Below are 12,244 nucleotides of genomic sequence, written 5' to 3'. Positions count from 1 at the left end.
TAAATGGAATGGAGACATCTCTTCAAGACTCTCAATAATTTTTTTTGTTATATTTCCAAAAGTAGCCTTTCTAGGTCATATGGTAATTCTTCTAACTTTTTTCAGCTATCAACACAGTTTTCCTTGGCATTTGCCCTGTTTTCCAATTCCATCAATAACACCCAAGGATTGCAGTTTCTCCATATGCTCACTAATACTTGTTCTTTCCTGTTATCTTGATAGTAGCCCTCCTGAGGAGTGTGTGGTGATTCTGCCACCTTTTGGACATTTCCATCACTCTCTGAAGCACCTCTTAACTTTCTGGCACACAGGCTATTCCAAGTTCACTTTGCATTTTTTCTGACATAGCCCTGGAATCAACTGTTTCTCCCAGGAGTGCTGGTTCCTGTTAGTGGAGATAATATTTTAGAAACCAAAATCTGGGTACCTTCGGGTTAGTTTTACTTGTGGCCTTTCTGAACTCCAGGGGCCTGAGACATGATTCCCGTGGGGTTGGGGTGACAAACCTCTTGACACACATGCTACCCCCAAACTAAGAACCAATGTCTAGAGCAAGCCTACTGTTCCTGACCTTGCGGTCCTCCTGGCTGGTCACAACCAACTCTCTCAGTTCTCCAGAAAAACAATACCCAAGGTGAACGCCTCCACTGATATGCCCTAGTGTCCACTTGGGATTTGTAGAAAACATCTCTACATACTTGGGGCAAAGTGTTAGAACCTGGATTGATCTATTTTAAGATTCATCTCGAGAAGGAGGACTGAAAAATAGATATTTTCAAGCATAACTTCTCAATTTTTTATCTAGTTTGGCTAAAATTATACATATGCATCTAGCAATGCAGAGCTGGGTCTGAATCCTTGTGCTGCTACATCTAAGCCCTATTACCCAAGTAGTGTTGCACTGCAAATACGTTTCGCTGTCTAGTAAGTAAGGAGAGCAATCCCACCTTGCAGAATGCTGCAGGGGATTGGACAGATGTGTCAAGATGAGGACACTGTTGAGCATACAGCAGGCAGTCACTAGCAGCATCCCTCTCATGCCACGTAAGGGTTAGTAGCTTTACTTATGCCGTCCTTGGGACTCAGCAGACTTTGTCCATGAAGATCACCTAGAGCAAGCTAAGGGACCAACTGGTTACCTGCTTCCCAGTGATCTGTAGGCTGCAAAACTGCATTCTCTCATTAGCTCTCCATATTTATTAATTTATTTTATTTTTGTAGCATGGTAAGGTTTATTTAGAAAGTGAGAAGAATATACAGGCACATGAGTTCATTTAGGGAGAGTGGGCCAGAAAAGATAAAGGGAATTTTATACCCTGCTCTGCTTGTCCTGGGTCCTTGAGGAGAGAGAAACAGCCCCTTCACAGGGCTTTTATCAGCTTCAAAAAGGGGAGGGGCCAGTACTGCGGCCTAGTGGGCTGGGTTTCCACCTGCAGCGCCAGCATCCCATATCGGGGCTGGTTTGTGTCCTGGCTGCTCCTTTTCCAATTCAGTGCTCTCTGTTGTGGCCTGGGAAAGCAGTGGAAGATAGCCCAAGTGCTTCGGCCCCTGTACCTGTGTGGGAGACCTGAAAGAAGCTCCTGGCTCTGGATTGGCCCAGCTTCGGCCATTGCGACTATTTGGGGAGTGAACCAGTAGATGGAATACCTCTCTCCCTCCTTCCCTCTCTCTCTCTCTTTGCTTGTAACTCTGCCTCTCAAAGAATTAAATAAAATATTAAAAGAAAAAAGTGGGGGGAGGCAGTGGTTACACAGGTCCCCAGGTCCCAGGTAAGAGGAGAGGCATCTTAGGAAGGGGCCATCTGATTGATGATAGGATTACGTGGGAATGGGGTATGTGTGGCCTCTAGCTCATGAACTTGATCTATCTCCCTGACTTTTCCTACTTCATTTTCTATAGCCATTTAAAATTACATATTATCTCTTCCTTCCAGTGAACCAGCCACATTTGAGAAATATCATCAAGTGAGTCTGCTTGCAAGATTTAATCAAGATCTGGATAAAGTGGCAGAAATTTCCTTGGTGTTCTCCACGGGAGCTGTAATAGGCCCAAAGTACAAGCTCAGGATTCTCCGAATGAAGTTAAGGTCGCTTGCCCATCCAGAGAGGTGCGCTGAAGGAGGGCTGAACAAGCCTATTTTGTTAAAAGATTTATTTGGGGAGGGTAGTGTTGCAGAGTAGCAGGTAAAGCTGCCACCTGCAATGCTGGCATCCCATATGGGTGCTGGTTTGAGTCCTAGCTGCTCTACTTCCCATCCATCTCCCTGCTAATGTGCCCAGGAAAGGGAGAGGAATATGGCCCAAGTCCTTGGGTTGCTGCATTCATGTGGGAGGTCCTGAAAAAGCTCCTGACTCCTGGCTTCAGTGTGGCCCAGCCCTGGCCATTGCAGTCATCTGGGAAGTGAACCAGCGGATGGAATAGCTCTCTGTCTCTCCCTCTCTGTCTAACTGTGCCTTTCAAATACATTTTTAAAAAACAATTAAAAAATAAAAATAATTTTAAAAATATTTATTTATTTGAAAGGCAAAGTTACAGAGGAGGAGAGAGAGAGAGAGAGAGAGAGAGAGAGAGAGAGAGACCGATCTTCCACCTGCTGGTTCACTCTCCAAATGGCTACAACGGCTGGGGATGGGCCAGGCCAAAGCTAAGAGCCAGGAATTTCATCCGGGTCTCCAATGTGGTGCAGGGACCCAAGGACTTGGGCCATATTCCTCTCCCTTTCCCAGCAGCATTAGCAGGGAGCTGGGTTGGAAATGGAGCAACCAGGACTAGAACCAGTACCTATGGTGGGATGCCAGCATTGCAGGTGGCAGCTTAACCCATTGTGCCACAATGCCTACGCCACAAGTTCCATGTTTTCCAAAATGTTTAATACTGCCCAATCTGCTTGGTCTAATGTTTTAGCATGACTCCATCATTCACAATGAGGACAGTTAGGGGTTTTCCAAAAAGAGTCTTGATTAAAAATAAGCAGCCTGGCCAGCGCCGCAGCTCAATAGGCTAATCCTCCGCCTGCGGCGCTGGCACACCAGGTTCTAGTCCTGGTTGGGGCACTGGATTCTGTCCCAGTTGCTCCTCTTCCAGTCTAGCTCTCTGCTGTGGCCCGGGAGTGCAGTGGAGGATGGCCCAGGTCCTTGGGCCCTGCACCCCATGGGAGACCAGGAGAAGCACCTGGCTCCTGGCTTCGGATCAGCGCGGTGCACCGGCCGCAGCGGTCATTGTGGGGTGAACCAACGGCAAAAAGGAAGACCTTTCTCTCTGTCTCTCTCTCTCACTGTCCACTCTGCCTGTCAAAAAATAAAAAAAAATAAAAAATAAAAAATAAGCAGCCTAATAATCCAAGAAAATAATACTGGTATGGGCTTAAATAAAAATGGCCCAGTAATCCAAGAAAATAATGTTATGTGCTAAGAGTTTTGTAACTCCTCCTAACCACCAACATGGTTTGCCAGCAGATAATGTGTTGTAAGAAAGAAAACTGTGTAATTTGGCAAACTGATAAAACAAAGCCTTGTGCTAAAAGGACTATCAACTATCTTAAGTTGTTTTTTTTTTGTTTGTTTGTTTGTTTTTGTTTTTTTTAATAGACAGTTAGACAGTGAGAGAGAGATAGAAAGATCTTCCTTCTGTTGGTTCATCCCCCCCCCCAAATGGCTGCTATGGCCAGAGCTGCGCCAATCCGAAGCCAGGAGCCAGGTGCTTCCTCTTGGTCTCCCGTGCGGGTGCAGGCACTCAAGCACTTGGGCCATCCTCCACTGCCTTCCTGGGCGCCACAGCAGAGAGCTGGACTCGAAGAGGAGCAGCTGGGACTAGAACCTGGTGCCCATACGGGATGCCAGCGCCGCAGGCGGAGGATTAACCAAGTGAGCCACAGCACCGGCCTCTATCTTAATGTTAAAGTGATCATGTGGATAGGGTTGAGTGGTTGGTAATAATAATAGATAGAATTAAAAAGGAGTGAATGCTCCAACATGGGAAGCAATCCACACAGCAGACTCATAGAATGCCAATCACTTTATTTTTTTATTATTTATTTATTTTTTAATTAAAAAAAATGTTTTTTGACAGGCAGAGTGGACAGTGAGAGAGAGAGACAGAGAGAAAGGTCTTCCTTTGCCATTGGTTCACCCTCCAATGGCCGCCGCAGCCGGCGCGCTGCGGCCGGCGCACCGCGCCGATCCAATGGCAGGAGCCAGGTACTTATCCTGGTCTCCCATGGGGTGCAGGGCCCAAGCACTTGGGCCATCCTCCACTGCACTCCCTGGCCACAGCAGAGAGCTGGCCTGGAAGAGGGGCAACCGGGACAGAATCCAGCGCCCTGACCGGGACTAGAACCCGATGTGCCGGAGCCGTAACGGGGAGGATTAACCTAGTGAGCCGGGGCACCGGCCGCCAATCACTTTAAATAGTACTCTGACCTCAGAATCAGGCCTTCAGGCATTCTGCTCTGGCTGAAAAGCCCACGAGAGCATTTCAGGCATGGAAAGCCAAGACTTTATGGCAAAAGATATACTACATGAAGGATCTTGATGGGTGAGACCCCAGTGGAAAGAAGTGGTCATCAAAGAAGGATGTACTTTTCTCTGGAGGGAGGAGGGAACTTCCACTTTGCTGATGGCCTTGTCTGAATACTGACAGTTTGTGGAGTCAAAAGGCTTCCATTGCTTAGGCAGCTCAAGTCAAGAGTGTCAGGTGATCACTGACGTCATACATAAAAGTGTTAATTGTTAAATTAACAAGAGTCACTGTGCTCAAACTTCCCATGCAGGACCTCTGTCCACAAAGAGTTGTATTATAATTATGTCTAAGTGCTTGCAAAACATGTATCATTCTTGGTGCTTCTTAAAAGAAAAAAGGTAAAATTAACTTCAAGATGCAATGACTTTGAACAGCCCTTGTCTGGACTGTTGAGGAACAGGTTTTGTTGTTGTTGCTATTGTTGTTGTTGTTGTTGTTTTTTTCATGCAAATTGTTGAACTCTTTACTTAGTACAGAGTTGGTCTTCTGTGTATAAAGTTAATCGAAAATGGATCTTAGTGGGGAATGGGCCTGGGGAGGGGAGTGGTAGGAGGAGGAGGGGGTGGGAAGAATCACTATATTCCTAAAATTGAACTTAAGAAGCATGAAGTTTGTTTCCTTAAATAAAAGATTTCTTTGGGGGAAAAAGGGAAGTGTATAGAAAATTCAGAATATTTTATTCCATTGTCAGTATAAATGTTTTATATCAATATTAACTTTCTTAAATTTGATAACTATACTGAGAATGCCCCTGTTAGGAAATACACACTTTTTATTATTATTTTTTGTTTTTTTTTTTTTTTTGAAAGACAGAGTTAAGGGGTGGTCTTCCATCTGCTGACTCACTCCCCAAATGGCCACAATGGCTGGAGCTGAGCCCATCTGAAGCCAGGAGCCAGGAGCTTTTTCCAGGTCTCCCACATGAATGCAGGGGCCCAAGGACTTGGGCCCTCCTCCACTGCTTTCCCAATCACATTAGCAGGGAGCTAGATTGGAATTAGAACAGCCAGGCCTCAAACCCATGCCCATATGGGATGCTGGCACTGCAGGCTGGGGCTTTAACCTGCTGTGCCACAGCACTGGCCCCTTTGGTATCTTTTTAAAAAAGATTCATTTTTGGGGTTGGCACTGTGGAGTAGTAGGCTAAACCTCTATCTGCGGTGCTGACATCCCATATGGAAGCTGGTTTGTATCCTAGCAGCTCCTTTTCTGATCGAGCTCTCTGCTTATAGCCTGGGAAAGAAGCAGAGGATGGCCCAAGTGCTTGGGCCTCTGCACCCACGTGGGAGACCCAGAAGAAGCTCCTGGCTCCTGGCTTCATATTGGCTCAGCTTTGGCTGTTGCAGCCATCTAGGGAGTGAATCAGCAGATGGAAGACCTTTCTGTGTCTCTCCCTCTCTCTGTCTGCAGTTCTACCTCTCAAATAAATCAGGAAATCTTTAAAAAAAAATTTATTTGAAAGGCAAGTGAGAGAGGGCAGGAGATATTCCATCTGTTGGTTCATTTCCCAAATAGCTACAAAATTCAGGGGCTAGGCCAGGCTGAAGCCAGAAGTCAGGAACTCTATCTGGGCCTCCCATGTGGCTGGCAGAGGCCCAACGATTTGGGCCACACTCTGCTGCCTTCCCAGGTGCATTCATAGAAGTTGGATGGGACACAGAGCAACTGGGACTTGAACCAGTACTCTGATACAGGATGCTGACATTCTAAGCAGTGGCTTAACCCAGTACACCACAATGCCAGCCCCAGCACTGAAATATCAAGGAGCAAGGAATAAACAATCTATTTCCAACTGGTTCAGAAAAAAGAGACAACAAAGCCGGCGCCGTGGCTCAATAGGCTAATCCTCCACCTTGCGGCGCCGGCACACCGGGTTCTAGTCCCGGTCGGGGTGCCGGATTCTGTCCCGGTTGCCCCTCTTCCAGGCCAGCTCTCTGCTATGGCCAGGGAGTGCAGTGGAGGATGGCCCAGGTGCTTGGGCCCTGCACCCCATGGGAGACCAGGAAAAGCACCTGGATCCTGGCTCCTGCCATCAGATCAGCGCGGTGCGCCGGCTGCAGCGGCGGCCATTGGAGGGTGAACCAACGGCAAAGGAAGACCTTTCTCTCTCTGTCTCTCTCTCTCACTGTCCACTCTGCCTGTCAAAAATTAAAAAAAAAAAAAAAAAAAAAAAAAGAAAAGAAAAAAGAGACAACTGTGCATGTGTGTGAGTGTGCATGCAGCAGGAGAAGGAAAGGAAGAGGAAGAATGATATATATATATTTTAAGTACAGAGCAGACCTGTGCTGGTATTTATTTTGTGACAAATGCTATTATACCATATAGCCCTAGCATCTGATCTGAGAACAGAGGAAGGAAATGATGCGAGCAGTAGGTTCTTTTTTTTTTTTTTTTTTGACAGGCAGAGTGGACAGTGAGAGAGAGAGAGACAGGGAGAAAGGTCTTCCTTTGCCGTTGGTTCACCCTCCAACGGCCGCCGTGGCCAGCGCGCTGCAGCCGGCGCACCGCACTGATCCGATGGCAGGAGCCAGGAGCCAGGTGCTTCTCCTGGTCTCCCATGGGGTGTAGGGCCCAAGCACTTGGGCCATCCTCCACTGCACTCCCTGGCCACAGCATTTTTATAAATCCCTTTTTCTCAAAGGTTTAGGATACTCTAAAGTATTTAATGGTACAAGACTCCTCTAAAAGGATGGTCATCACATCTTAAAACAGTGGAATTTTAACTATCTTTTTCCTGATTATCAAATAACTGCTGTTCACTATAAAAAATATGAAGGGGTAGGTAGCACTGGTTAAGATACTTTTTGGGACACCTGCATCCCATATGAGAGTGTTTGGTTTGAGTCCCAGCTTCTCTGCTTCTGACCCAGTTTCCTGCTAACACATCCTGGGAGGTAGCAGATGATGGCTCAAGTACTTGGCTCCCTGCCACCTACTCGGCAGACCTGGATGAAGTTCTGGGATCCTGGGTTTGGCCTGATATGGCCCTGGCTATTAAGGGCATTTGAAAAGTGAACAGGTACATGGCAGATCTATTTCTGTCTGTCTCTCTCTGTTGCTTGGCTTTTCAAATAAATAAAAACAAACATATACATGAGTGAATCTGGAAAGTACAGAAAGTACTGGGAAGCGGAAGAAGTCACCCATATTGTCATTATTTAGAGGCAAGCACTTTTAATATTTTTGATTATTTCTTTCTAATATTCTGTTTTTAAATCTAGTTAAATTTGGGTGGCAAATAAAATCTTACATCCTGCTTTCTCGTTGCTGATGTTTTATCAGAAGATCTTTCCCATAGCATTAGAAGAAACTGCTCAATATATTTTTTTAAGATTTATTTATTTATTTGAAAGGCAGAGCTACACAGACAGAGAGAGGGAGAGACACAGAGAAATCCTTCCACCCGGTGGCTCACTCCCCAAATCACTGCAATGGCCAGAGCTAGGCCAATCTGAAGCCAAGAGCCAGGAGCTTCTTTTGGGTCCTCCACATGAGTGCAGGGGCCGAAGCACTTGGGCCATCTTCCACTGCCTTTCCAGGGGCATTAACAGGAAGCTGGTTTGGAAGTGGAGCAGCTGGGACTCAAATCATCACCCAAATGAGATGCGGGCTCCGCAAGTGGTGGCTTTACCCTCTATGCCCCAGCGTGGCTCCTGTTCATTAATTTTATATCCTAAAGATAGAGTACAACTTAGTTAACTGGAATGTGGTATTTTTATTACTTCATTGACAGCGTACTTGTTCTTATTTTCCCAGGCCCCAGTTGTGTCGGTATGATCTCGTCCTGACGGAAAATGTGGAAACACCCTTCCAACCCATTGTTTGCCAGAAGCTGCAGATGTAGCTGTTGTTGGGACACACACAGACCAGGGACATCGAGCAGGCTGACACTTTCTGAGCTTCCTCTTCACTTTTCCTCAAGGCACAAAAAGAACTGAAAAACTGAGGATGTCACATTATAAAACATCAAACGACCTTGTGGTTATAAAACCATCCTGGGAAGGGAGCCCCTAACTAGGGCAAGTCAGAAATAGCCAGGCTCTGCCAGCCCAGCGCTTTGTCTCGCTGCATCCTGGGGCCTCATTTGTTCCGAGCTGTCGATTCTGCTGTCCATCAGCACAGCGATTCTGCCCATCATGCTGCGGGTCAAGCATCTTCAAGGGAAAGACGGGCTGGAGGTCTCCCTGTAGACTGGGCTCCACATCTTCTGTGCCAGTCCTTCCAGTTCCCCACTGGTAGAAGGGAATGAAACTGACCTACCTCACAGGGCTGTTGTGGGGGAGGCAAATTGATGAAGGGGTTTTGAAAATCTCATGGGTGTCACATCTGTGAGATGTTTGATAAATGTGAATTATTTACTTTGATATGGCTGATGGAGTATGAAGACATACGGGACCTCTGCCTATTAAGACCAGCTTTTCCTTTGGGCTGTTGGCTCTGGGGAGGCAGAGCCCTGGCCACCTGCCTTCTCTGCAGTGTGCAGGTGCACGGGGGAGGACAAGGGGACCAACAGCCCAGAGGGCAGCTGCAGGGACAAGTGCTAAGTGTGTGAGGGAAGAAGGGCATGGAAGCAGAGAAGCAGCCGCCACACAGAGTGACAGCAGATGGAGCAAGAGAAGAGAGAAACGCAGGGCTTGTTTCTCACTTAAGGTGGAGAAGAATCATTTTATAGGTGACTCTCATTTTAACCAACCCTTAAGATGTGCTTCATTTCATTATAGCCCATGTCATCCATGATTACTGAAGGAATTTAGAAAATACCTAGATGCCCAGTGAAAGAAATACTATGCATAATCCTACCTGTTAGGTGTAGTTACATTTAACCATTTGGAACGATGCTGTAACTCCCTTTGCTAACAGGTGGATTCAAAGCATAAACCACTTTGCTCTTGAAGCATCCCAAGCCTCCAGTGTGAGGAATGCTCAGGCTTCCCTGGAGGTATGGTGGCCGTGAATCTGGAAAGACAGCAGCAGCCAAGTTAAGAGGTCCCAGAAGGCCAAGGCCAGACAGGCCTGAGCAGTGGGAGGACAATACCTGGGCCGACACCCAGTGCAAGGTTGGCCTCGATACATGCCACACCTATGGCCACTACAGGAAGGTCTCTGGGATTCCTGAATGCCACAGGGCCAGTGACCACTCATCTAAGCGACTCCTCTGCTACTGCTTTCTGTGAGCACTGCCCTTGTACAGAAATGGACTGTACTTTATAAATTGTGGGAACTCATAAATCTACTCCTGTGTGGCACACCTTCTGATGGATTACATATGTACTGAATACAGAGCCTATATTTACTGAAACAGAAAACTGACTAAACTGTGAATGGAATAAGGCACTCCTGCCCAATTGGACATCTTACCCTTCTTCCTTCTTCCTACATTTCCTGAGCAGTGTGGCTAGAGAGATCAACGGTGCATTAGTCAGCTTTTCCTTCCTTTAATGAAAATACCTGAGAGGAGCAACGTAGGGAAGAAGGCTCATTTTGGCTCACAGTTTGGGGTTCAAAGTCCAAGATCTGCAGCCTCATGGGTTCAGACCTCTGTGGAGGCAAGATGTCAGCAAGGGGATGATCCCATGGCCAGCCAGGAAGCAGAGTGAGAACTGGGCTGAACTTGGCTTAAGTAACCAAGCTTCTCATGAGAACTACTTTCCAAGGGCATGTCCCAGAGACCTAAAGACCTCCCAACCCACTCCCCAGACACCACAGTAGATCACATTCCTACCTTTCATCCATTAACTATTAACATAACGTTTGGGAGTTTAAATATCTGCACGGGTTTGGGGAACCAAATCCTGTTCAGACAATAGCAAGTGTGCCGACAGGATGAAAGAAGAAAAAGAGGCAAGTTTAATTACTGGAGTGGAGATGAACATCCATGAATTCTCATAGCAACGGTCAGGAGAAATGCAGCGGTCACAGGCTCACCACTTGCTTCTCGAAATCTTTCTCCTGAAGCCCCTGGAATCTCTGACTGTCTCTCGTTGTCCTTGCCTCTCCTCCGTTCTCTTTGTCAGTGTGTCTGCTGTGTGGATCCTAAATCCAGGACACAATCCTAGTCGACCCTCTTCCCTCCCCTTGTCACTGGTGATCTCCTCTTCATCTCTTGCCGCATTTCCAGTCTTGGACCGCACTCCTACTTACAGTATACTGTGCCTCTTCTTCACAGCACTTTAAAAAGTATACATATACCTGTGAGATTATTTTGATTAATGTTTGTCTTCTCTACTACACTGTTCTGCAAGGCAGGAGCCATGAGCCTTCACCATAGTCTGTGTTCAGGAACTATTTCTTAAATGAATCCCGGACCATTTTCTGAGTCCCATGGAGTCATGTTCAGTAAAGTAAAGACTTCTGCCTCCCCCTAGCCACAGGCCACTTCCTAAACTTTCTCCCTGTCGCTATCTTCTCTGGAGGCCAGCTGTCCATTTCCCAGGTTCTCTGGGGGAGAAGGCTGACTTTTCTTCTGTATCACCTCCTTCAGGTGGTCTCAAAGCCACTGCTCAGCAAGCCTACCTGTCTTGAAATCTAGATTTTACTCCCCTCCGCCTCCCATTTTAGCAACACTGCTAAACCCTCCAGGACCCTCCTTAATATGACTCCATGACTGGGGCCGGCACTGTGGCATAGTGGGTAAAGCCAACGCCTCCTGTGCCGGCATCCCATATGGGTGCCAGTTCAAGTTCTGGCTGCTCCACTTCCAATCCTGGGAAAGCAGTAGAAGATGGCCCAAGTCCTTGGGCCCCTGCACCCATGAGGGAGACCCAGAAGAGGCTCCTGGCTCCGGATTGGTGCAGCTCCAGCCGTTGCAGCCAACTGGGGAGTGAACCATTGGATGGAAGACCTCTCTCTCTCTCTCTCTCTCTCTCTCTCTGCCTCACTCTTCCAAGTAAATAAATCTTAAAAAAAAAAAAAAAAATGACTCCATGACTCTGAGCTGTAGTTCAAAGTCTTCTCTTGTCTGCTTTCCCACAATTCTCCCTTCCACATCTCCTTCGCCACGTGCTCCCATCACTGCCTTTACTGCACCGTATTGTAATGTTTACATGTCTGTAGCTCCTCCAAGGCTGTAAGCTCCACAAGAGCAGCTGCTGTTTGTCTTTGCTGCCACAACACCTGGCACAAAGCCAGGCACAAAGGGGGTGCTCAATAAATTTCTGCTAAACAGAATGGGAAGGACTCATGCATAGGAACTTGAGGAATTACTTCCGATTAACACAGACATCAACACACTGAACTGTTCCCAAATCTCAAACCTAGAACCTCCTATCCTTGGACCCCTGGCCCATATTGTCATTCCTGAGAATCCCATGTTAGCCAAGGAGACTTTGGTTTGCACCTCCCCAAAGAGCTCTGCCAGAGCTCCCCACCACCGCATGCTGACCAAATTTCATGACCCTGGGTTTCCCTGCTGGATTTCTCTGACAATTTCCTCCAGTTCCTTCCTTCCCTTTTTTTTTTTTTTTTAAACAAACAAAAAAGGTTTATTTTTTATTTATTTGGAAGGCAGAGTGACACACACACAGAAGGGGAAAGAGAGAGAGAGATCTTCCATCTTCTGGTTCACTTCCCAAATGATCTCAACAGCTAGGGCTGGCCCAGGCTGAAGTCAGGAGTCAAGAACTCCAGCCAGGGACCAGCGCTGTGGAACAGTGGGTTAATGCCCTGGCCTGAAGCGCCAGCATCCAATAGGGGTGCCAGATCGAGACCTGGCTGTTCCACTTCCGAT

At 47.0% G+C, this 12,244-nt stretch overlaps 1 protein-coding gene across 5 annotated transcripts in view; it reads left to right on the top strand.

The window, feature by feature from the left end:
- LIPH (lipase H) overlaps window positions 1-8,882 on the top strand; it is a 49,041-nt gene extending 40,159 nt beyond the window's left edge. The window contains exons 9-10 of one of the 5 annotated variants that reach the window (XM_008266161.5): window positions 1,934-2,107; window positions 8,275-8,882. In XM_008266161.5, the coding sequence (XP_008264383.3) occupies window positions 1,934-2,107; window positions 8,275-8,362 (262 nt within the window). In that variant the 3' untranslated portion in view covers window positions 8,363-8,882. 5 annotated transcript variants of the gene reach the window in all.
- Window positions 8,883-12,244: the final 3,362 nt, after the last annotated feature.

Source organism: Oryctolagus cuniculus, chromosome 4 (genome assembly GCF_051225735.1).
Source record: "Oryctolagus cuniculus isolate XC-2025 breed Fujian yellow rabbit chromosome 4, ASM5122573v1, whole genome shotgun sequence".
NCBI lineage: Eukaryota > Metazoa > Chordata > Mammalia > Lagomorpha > Leporidae > Oryctolagus > Oryctolagus cuniculus.
Note: the sequence above shows the minus strand (reverse complement) of the source record. Positions and strands in the feature narration are given on the sequence as shown.